Source organism: Tasmannia lanceolata, unplaced genomic scaffold (genome assembly GCF_043159265.1).
Source record: "Tasmannia lanceolata isolate RefF3 unplaced genomic scaffold, GAP_Taslan_0.1 ptg000005l, whole genome shotgun sequence".
In the NCBI taxonomy this organism is placed as follows: Eukaryota; Viridiplantae; Streptophyta; class Magnoliopsida; order Canellales; family Winteraceae; genus Tasmannia; species Tasmannia lanceolata.
Genome location: NW_027518682.1, coordinates 4,938,309 through 4,958,893, shown reverse-complemented (window position 1 = coordinate 4,958,893; position 20,585 = coordinate 4,938,309). Strand labels below are relative to the sequence as shown.

The window sequence follows — 20,585 nt, the reverse complement described above, 5'->3', positions numbered from 1 at the left end:
ATGCCCCGGGAATGCTAGTGATATAAGTCTAGGGCACGTTTGGCTACCATGAATGCAAATTATATTTTTCAAAAAGAAATTACTACAATATGTACTAAAACTAAACAAGATCGCAAAGATCTCTTTCTCCATGCACTTGGTTACCAGGTTTACTCATGGATCACGAGGCCTATTTACTCAAGTTGGCTTCAGCGATCCATCACAAGATGACTCTTCCCAGAGCCACTTTGGTGTGGCCACGTCCCCTTCAATCATAGGTCTAGTTAAGTTGCATCTGTTGAATAAACTTTCTACTTTGGAAAGATTTGAGCTTAGAATTCTTATACTTCTGCTTGGAAGCTGCTTGGAAGACAACCGTGTGACCTTACATTAAGTAGAGAAAATTCATCTTTTTTCCGCTAATTGAGATCTAAACCGATTCTTTTTCACGGCTAGATAGAGAATTTGATAAACTAATGTATTTTCCATGTTTACCAGAAATTGGACCAGATTTTCATTAGCACTGCTTAAATGAGCGTGGAAAAGGTTTTAAGAACTAAGATTAGTTTCTCTCCTTAGTTTTCTAGGCCCTCACTCTCTTCAAATCGAATTGGGTACAATTCAATTAATTGAATCCTAGAACTAGATTCGGATTAGATCTGTCTTAAGAAACAAATCGCATGCGAGCCTAATCGTTTTGTGATGGATGAGAGCTACTGCACGATATCCCCAAACCAAGTGGCCAATACTAAACATCTGATTGAGATGTCCTACAACTTAAAAAAAAAAAAAGACAAATATTCATGAGTTTTCACTTAAAACAAGCAAAGCCCACCAATTAAACAATTGGGTTCGAGTGAATTGTGGGTTTCTTTCGAATTTTGAGAAATTAAACGTAGATTTAAGTACTCGGACTCACAATAGCAGAAATTGTGATCTTTCTCTTTAGGTAGAGAGATCTACTTATGCCCACAAATTTCTAACATTTATAAAATTTCGTAAAACTGTTACAAATTTTATAAATGTCAACAATTTGCTTCCCCAACTAGCCCTGGATTTTCTCATGAAATCACCCATCTATTATTCAATATTCGCAACGCTTACACTTCAACTTCCACCCTGGGAAACAGGCTATTTGGATCAGAGATTTAAATTAGAGGTGCCCATCCAGCTAATGCGACTTCACTATAGCCAACCGCATATTTTTTCACAATGAATAAAACTTCAGAGGGAAGGCGTTCATTGCAGTAGATAACGTTGAAATTATAATGAAGTAAGATATCATGTGGGGAGTAGCCCAAGCTGGCCATTTTGGGAAAACCATGGCTCAAGTTTAAAAAAAAATAAAGGAAAACATAATGGAGGTATCCAAAACGAGCCAAAGACCGTTTTGTGAAAGCTGCTTCTCATCAGCATTCCTGTCCCAGCATGCTCAACAGTACATGAATTCAATTTAACGGACTTAACTGGTGATGTACACAGAATAGCAGCTGTTTTCCTTCCACACTAAATCAGCCCCATTCCGATTGACCCCTTGCTGTCCCAGTTACCGCTCATCTTGGTAGTCTGGGTTCTCTTTCAAGATGACAAACCCTTCAAGGACAGGGGACAGCGGAATATATCTGCCACAGAAAATGCATTTTAGCACACCGAAATCTAAGATTTACTAATGTGCAGAAACAACTGCAGGTATGAGGCACACAAAGGTTATTTACTTCTCTGTAGCGAGCTCAGCCCGGTCTCCGGCAGCAAGCAGAACTGGAGTTGAATGTGTTTGGAATCCTGTAATAGTCTTGGGTCGACCAGCCTGGCCCACCACATCCACAGCTTGGCCAACTCGAACAGGAACGGTGAGAGGCTTTAGATTCTCATCCACAGTCAACAGCATTCTTGGCTGCATGGAGACAGAGAAACAAACTTCAGTAGCAATACTAAAAAAGAATAGCAGAGAAAAAGACTAGGATTTTAGGATCATACCTGCATAGCCAGAACAAGAAAGTAAAGGACATAATGATATTTGCCGAGGATGATGGATTTCATGTCCAGACAGGCATGCAGCATAGTTATGATACCGGCAAGTGCTGTCCTGTAAAAAAGAGTTAATTGAAGGGTGAGTCATAATGCCATCGAAGGACCATAAAGTTGAAGATAAGAAACAGACCCAATTACATTAATATAACCGATAAAACAGAATACTTACGGTGAAAGTAGAAATCGATCAGAGTGGTAAGGTGCAAGAGTCAGTAAACCCTTACCCAAGTGCACAAGACCTTGGGCAATCCGTACCTGCATACCATCAAATTGGATTCAAGTAAGAAAGCAAACTCCAATAGCTTCTTTTATTCTCCATTACCAAAAACAGCATGCTGTGGGCTGTAATTCTGCATGTGGTTTATGGGTAGGTAGGCCAGTCCATATAAGGGAAGGGTAAGAAGAGGTGGTATGTGGAGTATGCTCACAAATGAAAACTCAGGCTTTACACCCAACACTCTAAAACCTATTACATCAACCTAATTTACAGTCATTCACTCTCCCAAAGCAACTTACAGCAGCAACCACCCTCATTCCTGTTTTTTCTTGATAGCGAAGAGAATGTCATTTGTGAGCATACTCCGATAGCGAAGAGAATGTCATTTGTGAGCATACTCCGATAGCGAAGAGAATGTCATTTGTGAGCATACTCGTGGTTTTTGTAATAGGTTTTAGATTTGCCACCATCTTGTATTTCACTTTCTACAAAGAATAAATGTCACCTTTAAAAAAAAACATACTCCGATAGCGAAGAGAATAAGTACACAAGAAGCTTACACAGAAAAGGAGGCTAGCTTCTTTGTAGTAATAACTTGAAAGGTTCCGAAGCATGCCGGCTATTCGGGCATTATTAGTACCTGCTCCGATTAAACCCAAGGACATAATGGCTGACTGCAGAACCAAAATTAAGATTTTATTTCCGGTTAGTGGACTGAATATAGTCAGTAAAAGGGAAACATATTTTAAGCAATCTGTAACAAAATATACCATTGCTACTTCGGAATCTGTGTCATGACTGAGTCTGCTTAGTGTGTCCATCACATTGACCTGATAACAGCCAGAAAGTAACAAGTTAATAACTTAAAATTACTTCCCAAATAGAATTATCTAACACTAGATAACTGCATTGATATAGGCTTAAGTGAGCAGTGGCCTAATTTTGATTTAGCGAAAGGAGCAATCCAGCCAAAGTGACATTCTTTGTTTTTTCTTTATAAAACTTGCCACCTTGTCATGTCAATGAAGCAATGTTAAAAAAATTCACTATTAGACTCAGACCTAGTCTCAGTGAATCTGGCTTGGCCAGGATCTACTTATTTAGTCCAAACTTCAAATTAATAGAAAATTAGCTGAGCATATGACCTCTCAACCCTTTATTTACAAAGCCCAGCAAACCTCCACACCGAAAGAACTAGGGACAGTAGACATATATAGTTGCTCTTACATTTGGAAGAGGATAAATCTCACCTTTGGATTAGATATGCAGAGAAGACCAAGAGCAAGAGGCACTGCTCGTCGGATATTCTGCTCACCGTATTGTAAGAGATGCTCTAATGAGCGAATAGCCATATCAAGACCTAGTTCTTCGCCCATAGCCACAAGGGCAATTCCAATCACAGCAGGCCCTTGATGGGTCTCACCCTTCTCAAGATGTTGCGCACAGTATCCTAGAAGCTTTTGGACCTGTGCAAAGGCAATAATTAACTAAAACTAATTGTGGATTCCAATAGCTATCAGATAAAGATAGAAGCGAACCTTTAGAACATCCCCAGTTCCAGCATATGCCAGAGATAATAGAGTCAAATCACAGTATTTGCGGATTTTTTCGTGAAAAGTTTTCGAAACTTCAGCAGTAGCTTCCACACTTTCCTGTAGGCACCAAAATTAGCAAACTACAATTAGAACGATTGAAAACCCAAAAATGGACTACCACATGCAAAACCTTCTTTGTTGAAAACGTAATAAATAAGAAGACAAAATACATTTAATACCAATGAGCAAAATGACAGAATGAGATAACAAATGGGCAACACAGTTCTGAAATCATTATAGAGCACAACAGTAATGAATGTCCTTTGAGTAGTTATAGCATCACAGTTTTTTCCTTTTTTTCAACGAACTGTAGCATCACATTTCTGAAAGCATTATAAAGTACAACACAGATGAATGTCCTTTGTGTAGTTATAGATATCATTACCTGCTTACCAAGGTACAGAAGGCCAAGGCCCAGAGGCAGAAACCGAATGAGAGGCTCACCAAGTTCAGACTCACTGCGGTCCATCAAAGAGAAGATAATGGACTGGGCAACCTCTTCATGGCAAGAACCCACAAAGACTAACCCCAATGCAATTGCAGTAAATGCAATAACATCAAGTGGTGCTTTTGCATCACCCAGAATGGGCGCTAGATGCCTACGAATCTAGAAGTGTGGAAGATAGGTCAGCATAAAATGGAAGTAACATATTTCCAGAGAAGCCATTAGAAAAACATTCCAAAGAATGCTGACACAAACTAAATTATTCGGATGCTTCCAATGGTAGCCAAAATTTTCACCTGATCGTTCTGGGAACCCGCATATGCAAGGCCAAGGCCCATTATTGCTCCAATTCGGGTACTCGAATCATCTTTATTAATATAATCGCCAAGGAGTGCTAATGCCTTAATATAGAAGAAATTCAATAAGTGATGTAGAAACTATTTAGTAAGTCGGTCTGAGAGGCAACTATGTTTTACTTTTTTGGTGGATATAAGAATTTTGAAGGAAACTCACTGGGTCGCAGTCATTCTTGATCCCACAGGTCACGATCCCAACTGCTAAAAGAGCTCCGGCAATGACATGATTATCATTGCTATGAAAATATTTGTCGATTTGTGCAAGACCGGAATCAACATCCCATAACAAAATCAAGCCCTACCACCAATAACCAAATAATTAATCTCACTAATTTGCTGAGAGATTAACACCATGCTTACATAAACAAATGCAACCCATACCAAGCTTGCTGCAGCGCTGGCCTTCCCATGTTCCTTATTTTTGAAAAGCCAACTTCCTGCGGAACCGCCACTTGAAGACTCAGCAGGGACCGTCATCAACTTATCCTGCACGGAAGGCGAACGAAAGTTCAAAACACGTATGGGATATGACATAAGAAAGTAACAATTCCAAGGAGTTAACTTATCTCTACCTGACCAAAGCCTGCATTCACAAATGCATTAACAAAGGTAGCTGCTAAGTTCTGTCTGGCTGAATCAACACTTGCACCAGCACTTGCCCGGCCATCAATCAAGTGAACCTAATTACATGAAGCACAAAAATCAAGAATGTAGCAGCACGCTCATCTAAGCACATAGTAGATATCATATGAGAAAAGGAAACGAATTCAGCTAAACCAACAAATCAAGGAAATGGATTCAGATACATGATACAAGTGTAAGTACAACAATCAGGCTTCACAAAACCTAAATTCATGATACGAGGAAAAGGAATTTGAGTTGGTAATTAAATATGGATCTCTTTAATAGTGTTTAATACACGTGCATATTTTCAATAATGTTGCCCACCCTGAGAGAACCCGATAAGCTACAGAAAATGAAGAGCTATACGTGTGTTGCACAGCAGCAGTGGGAAGCATCCCAGCATAGGACACCCATCGTTGTGCCACAAGTATTTAGAAAAAATATTCCAGTTCTCGAGTCCATCAAAAATATCAGTGAAAATAGAGTAGCATAGAGTAGCTTGACTAGCTTCAATTACCTAATTTGAGTTTTTTAAAATATTAACCATTTTACCATATCTGCACGGATAATTGCTGCTAATAAAGTAATAAAAATTAAGAGGAATGGTTGCTGATAATAAAGTAAAGGAACAGAGGAATGGTATAAAATAAAAATGTGGATCAAAAGGCAAAAGCAGGAATAAAAGAAAACAAATGCAAAATTAACCCGAGTTCTTTATAACGGACCCGAGAAAAACATTTCATCTGAAAAATAGTTTGAACCTATGATTTGTGGACACGGACACGAGTGTCGTGTGTCGACACGGACAAGTGTCGGACACGGCAAATCCTCGGAATTTAGAAACAGGGACACGGCTTAAATAGAAATTATATATAATCATGGTTTGTCAATATGGATTCGTGTGTCGAGTTTCAACACGGATACGAGTTGTCTGACATGGCAATATCTAAAAATCTAGTAATGGTGCCCATAAAATGATTGATTATTACACAAAAAATGTCCACACAACCATATTAACTATAACACTCCTTGCCGTACATTTAAAAGTGTCCAAAGGAGTGTCGACACATGTGGACACGCGTGTCGTGTTGGACATGGCAGGACACGTCTGTCAGCAACAAATTATAGGCCTATTTAATGCAAGATTTTTTAATAAAACAAGCCACTGCATTCATTAATTGTTTTCAGGACATTTAGCATCAACTCGGATTAGTTACTCAGTTTGGCTTTTGTGATTCTGATACATGTCCTCAAATTACCTCAGGGAAGGGATAACACCAACAAACAAAGGACAAACTATTGAATCAAGTATGAAAAAACTAGAATAACTGTAGAACGGGTTTTGTTCCAGCACGTCTTCCCTGGCAACTTGTGGTTATAACCATTTAATTTTTATTCTTTCTCTTACTTTTCCTTTTCCCTCATTAAATTTACATGATATGTTTAGGGGGGGGAAACAAAAATATCGTGAGAAAATACTGAGAGAAACATTTTTAACCATGTTTTCCATGACCAATAACCAAAAAAGAGAGAGAGAGACACAAGAAACCTCGAGATCTAACAATTTCCATACCACGAATGTAGTTTAAGGATAAGATTTCTGGTAAATTGTCTTTTTTTAATAGTAAAATAGATATATTCAAAAAAGAGGAAGCCGTGCTTTAAAGAATCGCATTTTTAGCATGGTTTGGACATCTCAACATCCGATACATATTGTACCATACTGCATGAGATAAAGCTTTTTACAGAATAGTATGGTATGCTGGGTGTTTGTATCGTCCACTGAAAAGCTGAGATGTATGGGAAGACGTCTCAGCATCACCCAACAATTATCCATGGTACAAGCTGCAGGTAGAACAAAGATGAGACATTCTGCACAGTTGCACTCATAGTTGTAAATAAAACGAGAATAAATATATTTATGGCAGCAGCAGGAAAGTATCACTTTGTGCATAGTCCCGAGAAAATAGAGCATTAGGTAAAAAGTAAAAACTAAAAAAATACAACAGCACAAAATTACAACAGGATTTACAAGGCACAATTCCATTGTTACAGAGAAATCAATACCTTATAGATGTCTTCAGGGGATTTTGCTTCCATGACCTCAATATCACGAGCAAGAGTAAGGTAGCCCTCGCTTAATTTGACATTGTTGATAATGTCCTGCAATGCTTCCCTGTCGTCTTCATTTGCAACCATCTCTTCATCAAGTTCCAGCGTTAAACCCTGATTTATACAGAAATTAATCAGAACTATCAACAGGCACGTTGCAGTGGAATCTTTTTGTTCTTTTTTTTTAATCTGAGAAGTGGAATCTTTTCCATTAAAAAAAACTTCCATGCACTCTAGAAGAGATTCCCATTCAAAAGGAAAGAACGACAAAAAAATGAACAGATGCTTTATCAGCAGATGAAACATTACCAGAAAATGCTTTTATCTTTGGGTGGAAAATCCCAACATGAGTGATACAGTACAGAACATCTTGAAATTATTCTATGTGCACAATATGAAAAAAAAGTGATGTACCAATCAAATCAAAGTGCAACATGAATGATACAGTACAGAACATCTTGAAATTATTCTATGTGCACAATATGAAAAAAAAGTGATGTACCAATCAAATCAAAGTGCAACATGAATTCTCACTAAGGAAACTGAAACCAATACAAATTTCAGACGGTAGACTTTTTCTTCAGCAATTCCTGATGCTCATCCACAAGAGTAGCACATCTTTGTATCTTTCCAACCCATGAGTACCACATCTTAGTATCTTTCCAGTTGGAACTGCTTTGCTGCCAGCTAATTACTTTAAGACAATAAAGTGGTTGTTAAATTCCTCTGCCCATTTTTATATCTTCTATCCAGCATTCACTTTAGAACACTTCTGCAAAATTATTTATTAACTTCAAGACTTTCCTCAGATACTACAGTGGAAATTGATCCATACTGAGGATGAGCAAAACCTATGAGTAAACGTTGATATTGCACAATATCATCCTGCTTTACAATCTAGATCCATTTGTAGAGGTGGTGAGAACTTGGCAGTACATTTGAAGGAAAATATATCGAGTACCCAAAGTTTTTCAAAGTGGACGGTTCATTGAAATAGATAACACACATATGGCTCATAGTTGCTTGAATCTAGGTACACCATTCCCACTTCAGAATTTCACAATTGATGGAAAATCCAGGTCATTCAGTAACTCATATTCCACTCTCTGTCACCCTCCTGCATCGACTCCTGCTTCTTGCAAATTTGAACAACTAACAAATGGTTTCTTGTATAATCCTAAAGAATATTCATGAAGCGACTAGTCCAACAATTCAATGGTTAGGTTAAATTAAACACTTTCCTTGCATCTCAAAAGAACCTTCCAAGTATTACTCTGGGAGCACTAAAAATTTCCAGTCCATTAATGCCTCATCAACCGCATCAGATACATCTCACCTGATTTGGCTATCAAAATCCCATAGAAAGTGATTTTTGAGTCATACAGACTAAGGCCCTGTTCATTTAAGATTATGCCATCCGACTGTGAGTCCAAAACCAATTATTGGAGTCAAACTGAAACGTAAATTTGAGTCCAATAATTAGTTTTGGACTCACAATCGGTTAGAATAATCTTAAACGAACAGGGCTTAAGAGTCAATTTAGGCAAGCTCAAGTGATGGTTATTGGAATGGAAATGGATAAATCCCATTGGAATTGGGTGTTCTTGTAGGATCCAATTGTAAAAAGAGTGGAAAGAAAATTCACTGAATGATCTCATGGGCTACTAATCTTGTTGTTTGCTATCTGGGAAAACAGGTTTAAGCTGAAGGAGATTCGACAAACATCATCATGTTGTAGCTGACAAATATCACTTGGTTTCTTGGAGTTATAAGTAATAAATGCTAAGATGCTATGCTATGACAATGGTTGATTAATAAAACAAAAGTTTGAGTTCATTACAAATTATTGTTTTCTTAACACTCGTCCTACATCATATCCTATGATCATCTTTCATCCATGCATAATCTTTCTCTTGGTGATCACCATACACCTCTTTCTAAGGTATGGTGTGCCCTCCTCTCCACGAGTGTAGGCTTTTTGCTGGACAAAAGCAGTGGATATTGCAAAACAACAAAAAGGATTCGGAATAATTTTTAAAGTCATTTCAGTTAGTCGGTGTCTGTGTTGCATAGCAGATTTAATTTTGTGTCGGTTAGGTGGTACTTCTGTCATCAACATCATAATCCTTTGGAATATTATCGTCAATGCAATCATATGGGTTATTTGGAAGGAGAGAAACACAAGACTTCAAAGATGGGTGATTCCTACATGGAAGATCATGGAAGGATTTAAAATTTAACTTGAAGGGGCTTCAATTAGAAAGGTGTATACGGTTGTATAAAAAATAGAATGAGACTTCAAGTAAAATGGGAGAAACCGCAGAGGTAACTCAAGCGTAATTTTGACAGAAGTTAGCTTGGCTTCCACACTTTCCAAATCAGGTAGAGCATTAAGGAACCATATGAAAAATAGTTGAGATGGCCTATTCAAAACTACTAGAGATTAAAGATACCAATCTGGCGGAGGATGACCCCATCCAACCCCGTTCCTTCCATAGAACATCTTACTTCAGAAAAATAAGGAGAGAAATAATAATTGTAATGCACCATAAATGGCATCAACCAGATATTAAAAATTAAATAACAGTCAATGAACAATCCAAACAAAAGGGAAGTTCTCAATCAGTAGTCAGTACAACAAACTCAAACTGATCCGGCAATGCAATTTATAAAAAAATGCCCAGCCCAGGAAGAGCATAGGACACGTTTCTCATGCCAAGAATAATTGGTTCAATTATATGGCATTATGCTAACAAGACCCAAAATCAATAAAATGGATAAGGAAGCAAAATCCAAGAAGAAAATGAAGTTAAAAGTGCAAGCATTTCAAACGGATTCCAGTTCTGAACTTACATGTCGAGCAATGATATAACAAAATTGCTTCTTAAGAGTCAGATCATCACAGGATGTAAAGACCTGCTTTAGATTCTGTCATAATGAAGATTGCATAGTATAAGCACCACATGGGAGGATCACTTATTTAACAAAGACAAAAGTTGGATAAACAAATTGAGCACATTCACAATGGAGTGCACCTGAATGTTATCCTGGAGAAGTGCAATACGAAGTGCACTTGTGTACTCTTCAAACTTGTGATAAATAGTATATGCTATATCCAACACTAACATATCATCGGGTCCAGGAAGGTAGCTGCAAGATGTTCAGTTCAAAATTAACAACTTCATATGAAAAAGGAAAACGTAAAGCAAAGTGCCCGAGTAGCATCAAGAATAAGCTTCACGATAGAAGTCACAGGTTGAATAGCACCCCAACAAATTATGAGAAGAATTTACTCCCTAAGATAATATGTTATGATTAAAACTAATTTTTAGCACTTACGCCATCTCTAGACAACAACAAAAAAATGAGAAAGAACAAGCACATTTCAGAATTTCACACAACAGCCAAATAACCATTGAATCTTCCGTTATGATGGATCTTGCAAGAATGTTCCACATGGACCAGATGTCACACACACAATGTGGGTCATTGCCTAGTAAGATTTAGCATGCTTTCACCTCCCATTTTTCTTATGGATTACTAGATTTAGTTCTTCAGATGTTGGCCCGCAGAATAGAACCAAAAACCAAACGATAGCAAAACAAAAAGCAACTACAAGAGAAACAAAAAAAAAGATACGAAATCCTTCGGGAAGGACAAAGTCGAACAATGTTTCTGACCACCTCGGAGTTAGCAAGCCTATCCACTTCATTATTAGTGGATCGCCAAACAAGTCTAACCATAATATCATTACCCCCAAGGGCATCGTGAATCTCCTTGATCGTGCCTGTGAATCTCAATGAGAAGATAGCACTGCCCCCTAACATCTAACGACATTGAGAGGTCGCTCTCAATGATGAGGTGGTCAAGCAGAGGCTGGTGGACTAGGCAAATACCGCACACTCGCACAGAAGGGCCTGAACTTCCACCTCCTTGGAGTATTTCTCACAAATGGGCCCAGAGAAGGCCCTCTCTCTAAGCTCCTCAAAAGATCCCCTATACCCGTCAAACTTGGGTTTCCGAAGCTTGAACCGTCAAAATTCAACTTCAAAAATCCTAGAGGATCACACTTAAGGCTGGGCCACTTCTTCCTACAACAGCTCAACATGATCTCATCCCAGGATCTGTCGAAGGTGGTCATCGGGAAGTCTCTGAACATAGAGGCTTGAAGCCCAATAGATCACTACATAAAAGATTTCCCTTTGAATGCAGTGCCTACTGCTGAGACATCTTTAAAGACTTCTCCATTCTTTATCTTCCAGACAAACCAAATTACAGCAGCAAAGGGAAGGATCCACATCGTTCTACGTCTAGATGCCAAGAAGCTTAATCACAAGCCTCAAGGAGATCAGCCAAGTGACCAGGAGGTCTAGGACTAACTCAGCTAACAGCAAACAAACTTAAATAAAATTCCAAATCACGCACATGAAGCTACAATGAATCATAACGTGGTCAACAGACTCAGCATCAGCAATGCACAAAGCACAATGATTAACAATAATTCTTTGTCTATTATGATGATGATCAATAGTGAGGATCTTGCAAAGAGTATTCGTCGGGCGGAAAGCTTTAACTCTCATCGAGGCCTTAGAAATTCACACTTTCGTAGTAGGAGAATGTGGGTTTCTAAAGCTATTTAGATAGAATAAACTTCAATGTTTTCAAGAGAGGATTCTAATTCTCAGGCTATTTAGATACATTAAAGTAGGTTGTTTTCAAGAAACACCTGACACTAACAATCCATTGATGATATCATTGACCTACAGGATTTGAAAATGGAAAAAAAAACCCAAGTCTTTAGTGTCAGCCGTTACTTCCCCATTTGATCATATATGTATGCCAATATAGTCATATGAAAACATTTTGAAGGAGGGAAACCATTTTCTTCAATTGACAGCATGTATTACATTTTGAAAGTGTAAAACAATTTTCTTAAATTAAGAGTATGTATAGAAGTGCACCAAAAAAATAACAGATAGAGGAAGAGAATCAGGGATTTCAAAATTTCCATGGTTGTTATAAGTTTCAAGATGACATATACCTAGCAGAACTTGTGAGATACAAGCACGTCCTCTTGTAATTAGTGGAATCAACTTGATCTACTAGCATATCAAGGTCTTCAACCTGGAGCCAGAACAAAAATTTATAATCCATACTTCACACACATACAAAAAAAGGAAAGGATGTGGAGCTTACCTCCATTAGAAGGTCCACGGCTTCAGGCTCAGCATTGTGCTGTTACATGAATACGAAAAAAAGACAACAAAAACCAATGCAAGTTTCATACCGCATGACAACATGGCAAAACATTTTAAAAGAATTGTAAAGAATAAAATGCCAAATTGAAAAAAGAAAAAGAAAAATACTGAAGTTTCATATAGAACATATGAAGAATCGAACTAGTTCTAGTATGGACAAAAAACCAAACCGATCCATACTTTCATGTGGAATGCAACAATTTGCTGAACAAGTTCCATCAGATCATCAATTGGGGCTTCTTCAATCTGCTGTGGAAGCAGAAAAAGGTATGGTATACAGTAGTCAGATTCAAAAAATGCAAAAGACCCACCAGAATTTAATAAAAAAACAAAAAAAAAAGTATTGACAGATTAATGACGTGATAGTACATGCCAATTAAATCTGTTTTTTTCTTTAAAAAAAAATGTATGCCAATGAAATCACATAAGCAACAAACAACAAGAAAATATTAACAGTGAAGGAGAAACACGTTGTACATGGAAAGTTAGTCATAAATCAGACTCGTAGGTAGGTAAGTGAGAAACTATGTTCCAAGCCTATTGACAAAGAAATTCACTTCTCCGAGACAAAGATCAATGGGGTGCCTCCACGGTCTCAATAGCCTGTATGTCATAAATCTAACAAAAAATATCTGCAATTATACATGGAGGCTTTGCTCCGTGATCCAACCAACAAATGGCATAGCACAGGTTGTTTGCAGTAGTGCAGTAGCCACAGCTGACTCACGACAATTTTGATAAGGATAAATATACCTTGAGCAATATATGTTTCAAGGTCGGTCCAAAGAGCATTCATGGCACATCACCACCGTGAGTTCTAAAGATAGATCTTGGTAAGTAATGGTAAACTAGATTTTTTTTCTTTTGGTAAAATTAAAAAGATAAAAAAAGAATAGGTTTGTGGATACAGCAAAACTAGCAAATGGCCCAACGGACACTACATATCAGCACTAGTGCAGGGAAAATAATTCCTGACCAAATGTAAGTGGTGCAAAGACATTTTGAAATCATATCTTATCATCCACATAGATGCTTCCCAAAGGGACCTCAAAATTGTGGAAGAGTCATTAAGAGAGGAGTTCTAATTCATACTACTCAATAGCCAACATGTACAAGAAGATTGCGGAAGAACCATCAAAGTAGATATATATATATATATATATATATAGGGATTAGTGTTCCTACATGCTCGTGTAGATAAGTTATCTACACCGTCAGCTTAAAACACATTGGTCCCACATTGTTTGGGCAATCCAAACCATTCATTTGATAGGTTCTCACATAGATAGGGTTTGCCCAAAAAATCAGCTCCATAAGATCATCCCAACCCTTCAAACTGTGGAGGTAAAAAATGGACAGATTTGTGAAGGTTTATACCGTCCATTTTAACCTCCACAAATCGAAGGGTTGGAATGATCCTATGGAGCTGATTTTTTGGGCACGCCCTATCTATGTGAGGACCAATCAAATGAATGGTTTGCGTCACCCAAAAAATGTGGGCCCCCACTTTATTTTAAGCAGACGGAGTAGATAACTTCTCTACACGATCGTGTAGGAACACTTTTCTCATATATATGAGAAAAGTCATTTTTTTGGTGTGCTTAAGTTGTTATAATGCCTCCCATTGGTGCGCTTTAGCGGGACCCAGCGGGACCAAACATTTAAACAAATGGGAGGCGTTATAACAACTTAAGTGCATCAAAAAAATGGTGCGCTCAACAGTTCTCTCTCTCTCTCTCTCTCTCTCTCTCTCTCTCTCTCTCTCTCTCTCTCTCTCTATATATATATATATATATATATATATATATATATATATAGAGAGAGAGAGAGAGAGAGGAAACTGTTGGTGAGCTTAAGCTCACCAACCTTATGGTGAGCTAGCTTGCCCAATCACATGGGGGCCCACTTTGTTAGGATGATCCAAACCATTCATTTGAAAGTCCCTTACATAGATGGGGGGTGTACCAAAAATCAGCTCCATAGGATCATCCTAACCCCTCCATTTGTGGAGGACAAAAATGGACAGACACAAATATGCCCCATATATATATATATATATATATATATATATATATATATATATATATGAGGAAAAGGATTGTACGCTCGAGTGTACCTAACCTTAGGTACGCTCGAGTGCCAAATCACATGGGTCCCACATTTTTTGTGGTCATCTAAACCATTCATTTGCAAGTCCCCATCATAGATAGGGTGTGTACAAAAAATCAGCTCCATTGAATCATCCTAACCCCTCAAAAACTGGAGGGCAAAATGGGCAGATTTGTGGACAAACAGTGTTTGTCCATTTTGACCTCCACAAATGGATGGGTTAGGATGATCCTATGGAGCTGATTTTTGGTACGCACCCTATCTATGATAAGGCCTTGCAAATGAATGGTTTAGATGACCACAAAAAATGTGGGACCCATGTGATTTGGCACTCGAGCATACCTAAGGTTAGGTACACTCGAGCGTACAATCCTTTTCCTATATATACACACACACACACACACACACACACACACACACACACACACGCACACTAGTAAAAAACATCGCACGGGCCGACAAAGAACTGTACGGACCACATCATAGGTTGATCCAAACCGTCCATGTGATGGAACACAACATCAATAGGTTATGCCCGTAAAATCATTTCTATAGGCTGATCCTAGCCCTCCAATCTATACAGGTTTCCATAATTAAAAAAGCATAAAGGAGGGAGAAAGGATTGAAATTATGTGGCTTTCATGGGTGCCTTTGTTAAAAAGCATAAAGGTGGGGGTAGGATTGAAAATATGTGGATTGAATGGGTGCCTCTGTTAAAAAAGTCAAAAAAAGTGATGTGTAATTCTCATAGAATTTTGGGAGAAATTCAAATAATTCTCTCCTTTTCTCTTCTGCTATATATATATATATGTGTGAGAAAACAGTTTCTACACACAAGTGTAGATAAGTTATCTACACACTAGCTTAAAATACAGTGGGGGCCCACATTGTTTGGGTGATCCAAAGCATTCATTTGATGGGCCCTCACATAGATAGGGTGTACCCAAAAAATCAGCTTCATAGGATCATCCTAACCCTTAGAACCATGGAAGTAAAAAATTGACAGATTTGTGAAGGTTTATACACGTCCATTTTACCTCCACAAATCGTAGGGTTGGGATGATCCTATGGAGCTGATTTTTTGTGGACACTATCTATGTGAGGGCCAATCAAATGAATGGTTTGGATCACCCAAACAATATGCCCTCCACTGTATTTTAAGCTAGTGTGCAGATAACTTATCTACACTTGTGTGTAGAAACCTCTCTCTCTCTCTCTCTCTCTCTCTCTCTCTCTCTCTCTCTATATATATATATATATATATATATATATATATATATATGTGTGTGTGTGTGTGTGTGTGTGTGAGAAAAGTGTAGCTAAACGTACGGGTAGCTAACTTAGCTACTCCGTCGGCTTAAAATACAGTGGGCCCGCATTGTTTGGGTGATCCAAACCATTCATTTGATAGGCCATCACATTGATAGGGTGTGCCCAAAAAATCAACTCCATTGGATCATCCCAGCCCTTCAAACTATGGAGGCAAAAATGGACAGATTTATTAAGGTTTTTACACGTCCATTTTTGCCTCCACAAATCGTAGGGTTGGGATGATCCTATGGAGCTGATTTTTTGGGCACACCCTATCTATGTGAGGGCCCATCACATGAATGGTTTGCATCACCGAAACAAAGTGGGCCCCACTGTATTTTAAGCCGACAAAGTAGCTAAGTTAGCTACCCGTAAGTGTACCTACACTTCTCTCTCTCTCTCTCTCTCTCTCTCTCTCTCTCTCTCTCTCTCTCTCTCTCTCTCTCTCTCTCTCTCTCTCTCTGCACACGTGCGCACACACACACACACCTATTTTGGGAACATTAACACAGATTTACCCAGATTCCTTTATAACACGTGATCAACAACATAGATAGCATTAATAGCCAACAAGGTTAACGATATAAAGGAATTATCAATCATCATAGTAAATAATTCGCTTGACTAACCTGTCTCTTTGCAAACTCCTGTGATATTTCCCCAGCAAGGTTCCTGATGATACCAAACTAAGAATTAGAAAGAACTTTCTTGGTCGCATCGTATAACATGGAGGTGAAAAATTATAGAATCAAGAAACCAGTAGGACAGGAAAAATTAGCAGAAGAAGAAAATGGCAGTAGGGAATGGAGGACAGAAGCACATTGCATTCAGATGATAAAAAGAACATTTCGTGCAACATCATTAATAAAGAAGACAATAGGGAATATGGGCACATGTCATGTAAGGATGACTTAAAATAAGAATGGATAATGATATGAAAAAAAATCACTCACGAAAAAAGGAAACAAGTATCAATTAACCAAAAGTCTTATGCCTTGATGTCAGCATATATCATGATTTGATTTGAGTTGTAAGGGACTGCATTCTAACTCATTTCAACACAGAGTACTTCTACTTCAGTTTTTGTTCACTTGGTTTTTGAATCAAACCTTATATTCCACCATAGCATGTGCTAGTATCCTGAACATAGTCACAAATATCTTCAATTTTTTTGAAAACATCGTGATTTTTAACAATGTTTTATTAAACGACACAATCCCAAAATTTTCCCGGCATTGTAAAAAATCATCAAGATATCTTCATATTTTACTTTTGATAGCAAAAATACCATAAAATATCATGATAAATTCATGATATTATGAACGATGATTGTTTCCACCCCCTGTAGGATGATGCGCCCCCCTTTTAACGTGATTTGATGTCAAAAAGTGTGATGTCTGCCCACAACTCATGTTAAAATGAGGCGCATCATACTACAGGGAGGGGGGGGTTGAAAAAATCATGTCCCTGATATAATTTTGTTCTTAAATTTTATATATTTTATTTTTTCTAAGCTTTTCCCAATATAAACCTGAAAACAAGAAAAAAATTTCAAATATGCCAAGACAGACCCTCGCCGAGAAATTCCCGAGTCAAATATTTGCTATGATTTGTGGACACGGACACAAGTGTCACGTGTCGACGCTGACACGGAGTGTCGGACACGGCAAACCCCCAAAATTTAGAAACGGGGACACGGCTAAAATAGAAAGTATATATAATCATAATGTGTCGATATGGATTCATGTGTCGAGTTGTCTAACATTGCAGCATCTAAAAATTTAGAAATGGTGACACGTACATACACAAAATTATCGATTATTACACAAATATGGGTCCACACGCCCACGTTAACTCTAACACTCCTAGCAATACATTTAAAAGTGCCCAAAGGAGTGTGGACACGTGTGTCGTATCGGACACGGCATTACACGTGTGCCACCAATACATTCAAAGTGTCGGCTAAATCATAGAATATTTGGGACTATGATCATGAACAGCAATCCAGCTTTGGGAGGAAACAATATGCTAGGTATCTAAACCACTTAATGGAGGAGCTAGCACTTTATATGATGGCCACATACAAACTCCAAGGGAAATGACAGATTTTCTTAAATGAAAAAGTTATAATTTCCAATACCAAGTATATTAGTTGAAAATGAGCTGGCCGAAATGTGTAATATGCATATCAGTTATCACTATATCAGCCACCACCCCAGTGCTTCTTATGAGCCATAAAGCTCTTACGAAGCAGTCAAGTTCATTTCCATTAAACTTTGGAAGTAATAAGTGCAGATCAAACAGACACCAAATTACTTGAGAACCAGCAATTTTAATTCTGTAAACCAGGGTTAAGAGAAGCTCACCGAACGTATTCATGTCCCCATGACCCAATGTCTCCTTCTGAACCCAACAATCTATACTTTAAACTCTCCTGCAAAATCAACATAAGAGTCAATCAGATCAGTTATACTCCAAATAAAAGTGAGAGAATCATATCAGCTATACTCCAAATAAAAGTAGGAGATTGCTAAAAAACATAGTTGTAAATTTTGTTTCCGTGGCCATTTCATTTTGGCCACCTAAACGAAATTTCGGAAAATTTCGTTCGAAACTTTTCGGTAAATTCATCAAATTTCAGTCAATTTCAGTCAATTTCAGCCGAAATCCGGAACGAAACAAAATTTTGGTCGTTTCGTTCCGGTTTTCGGACGAAACGAAACGAAATTTACAACAGTGCTAAAAAATAGGTAGCAGACTAAACATTCTATGAACAAAAAACGAAGTCAAACTTTTATTCTTGGTCGAACAGGGATGGACTCATGCTAACAATATTAAAAAATGAATTTTACAACGACAGGGCTATAAGTGTGACCCTTGCACGAGGAAAATGTATTGCCAATGATGAAGATAAGATTGCTTGTAGATAGACATAAGGATCCAAAGCATAAAAATCATAGCAGAGGAACAAGCTAAACCAATAATAACCCCTGAGCACAAAAGTATCAACTACATGGAGTGAGTTAATTCCCAATGACCTAGCTTAAAACCATTATAGTTAAAAATCAAAACAAAAAACTGGATGTGATAAGTTATTCATATACCCTTTCTCCCTCTGCAGACATTGTCAGTGCCAAAACAGAAAGTATGTCGGCTAGGAGTTTCTGCAATTCATAGAAGTCAGATCAGCAACTTGTGGTTTCCAGTGAAAAGATATGACAATTGCAATGCCCAAACCAAAAGTGAGAACCTTCAAATCCGCATCGGCCATTGTCTCGTAAAATGCTTTTAGAGTTCCATAATGAGGTCGAAGGAATTTCAAAGGTTTCGGAACAGAGGTCATCGAGCTAGTTGAAGTACGGATCTCCTGCCTGTGTAATAAAAATGTTATGCACTGCCAATCTGATTAGCACCCATAGGAGCTAGTGTGAACAGTGGATGCATTATGCATAGTATTGCAGTTTCCAAAGTACAGACAAGCTTCTTGTTTTTTTGAAATGGATTATCAACAGTAAGTACAGACAAATTTTTATACTAAGGAAACAATATATTATATAATATATGCTAAAACAAATACAGATTCATCAAAAATTACCACATACGCAGTCAAGATAGTTACAAGTGCAACACTAGCAAGTAAAATAGCAGTTGTTATGCATCAATAAATGACATCACAGCCAATAAAAACGTTTAGGTCTTCCTCGCTTTAAATTGTGCAATCGATGAATGAATGATCCCAAAACCTTTTATTGAGTCCAATAATCGGTTTCGGGCTCACTCATTGGTTGTCACAATCTAAAACGAACAGGGCCTTAACAATAACACAAAGCACTACAACAGTGTATTGAGAGATATAGAGATATATGAACTTGAATAGCTTGATTAATAAAAGAAACTTATTAGGCATGACGCAAAACATTTTTCGCTGAAATTAACTAGTCAAAAGTCATGTGAATTGTTCAGCTGAAAAATGAAAGCATTATATGAATACAAAAAAAAAATTAAATACAAATCTGCAAAAGTATAGCCAAAATAAAAGTTACCTCATACTCTCTAGTGCAAGTTTTTGCACGCCAGGATCTGAATCTTGGACCCTCTCGACGTACAGCTCTAGCTGCTGTTTCAAGGCCAAATCTTCGTCCGACTGCAATTTTTCCAATCAAATCAAATCAAACGGATTTAATTCCAAGGATTGAAAAGCTCAACAACAAAAAAAGAGTGGATGAGTTTACCAAATCTTCATCTTTTTTCTCTTCCTTTTTCTTCTTAGGATCTTTGGAGGGGACTTTAACGGTAGCCTCTTCCAAGCCGCCGCTGTTATTAGGGTTCGGATCCGCAGCCATTTCGACGATCGAAGAAACCCTAGAGTAGATAAAACTTTGAAAACGAAGAACCCTAGAAAAAAAAAAGAGACAGAAGTGAGAAGGGTAAAAAAAGCCCTAGGAACTGAGAAGCGAGGTTAGGTTGAGGAAGAAGAAAAAGGAGATTCTCAAGCCTCAAAGAGAGCTAAAACGAAAAAAGAATGCTGAGCATTATATTAATTTATAG

At 37.8% G+C, this 20,585-nt stretch overlaps 1 protein-coding gene across 2 annotated transcripts; it reads right to left on the bottom strand.

The window, feature by feature from the left end:
- Positions 1 to 1,194: 1,194 nt before the first annotated feature.
- Positions 1,195 to 20,560, bottom strand: LOC143877185 (26S proteasome non-ATPase regulatory subunit 2 homolog A-like). 2 transcript variants are annotated; one of them, XM_077379076.1, is made up of 25 exons: positions 20,270 to 20,560; positions 20,081 to 20,181; positions 19,288 to 19,408; positions 19,142 to 19,201; positions 18,404 to 18,471; positions 16,667 to 16,709; positions 12,798 to 12,866; positions 12,556 to 12,594; positions 12,401 to 12,483; positions 10,395 to 10,509; positions 10,213 to 10,287; positions 7,315 to 7,473; positions 5,196 to 5,303; positions 5,005 to 5,109; positions 4,781 to 4,921; positions 4,564 to 4,668; positions 4,208 to 4,429; positions 3,766 to 3,879; positions 3,478 to 3,693; positions 2,998 to 3,057; positions 2,788 to 2,901; positions 2,180 to 2,265; positions 1,957 to 2,065; positions 1,695 to 1,873; positions 1,195 to 1,601 (listed from the first exon to the last, which is right to left on the bottom strand). In XM_077379076.1, the coding sequence occupies exons 1-25, from the start codon at positions 20,378 to 20,380 to the stop codon at positions 1,526 to 1,528; spliced, it is 2,679 nt and encodes an 892-aa protein (XP_077235191.1). In that variant the 5' UTR covers positions 20,381 to 20,560; the 3' UTR covers positions 1,195 to 1,525. The 2 variants fall into 2 exon arrangements, with proteins under 2 accessions (XP_077235191.1, XP_077235192.1); XM_077379077.1 differs by having other exon boundaries at positions 12,798 to 12,863.
- Between the last annotated feature and the right edge of the window lie 25 nt (positions 20,561 to 20,585).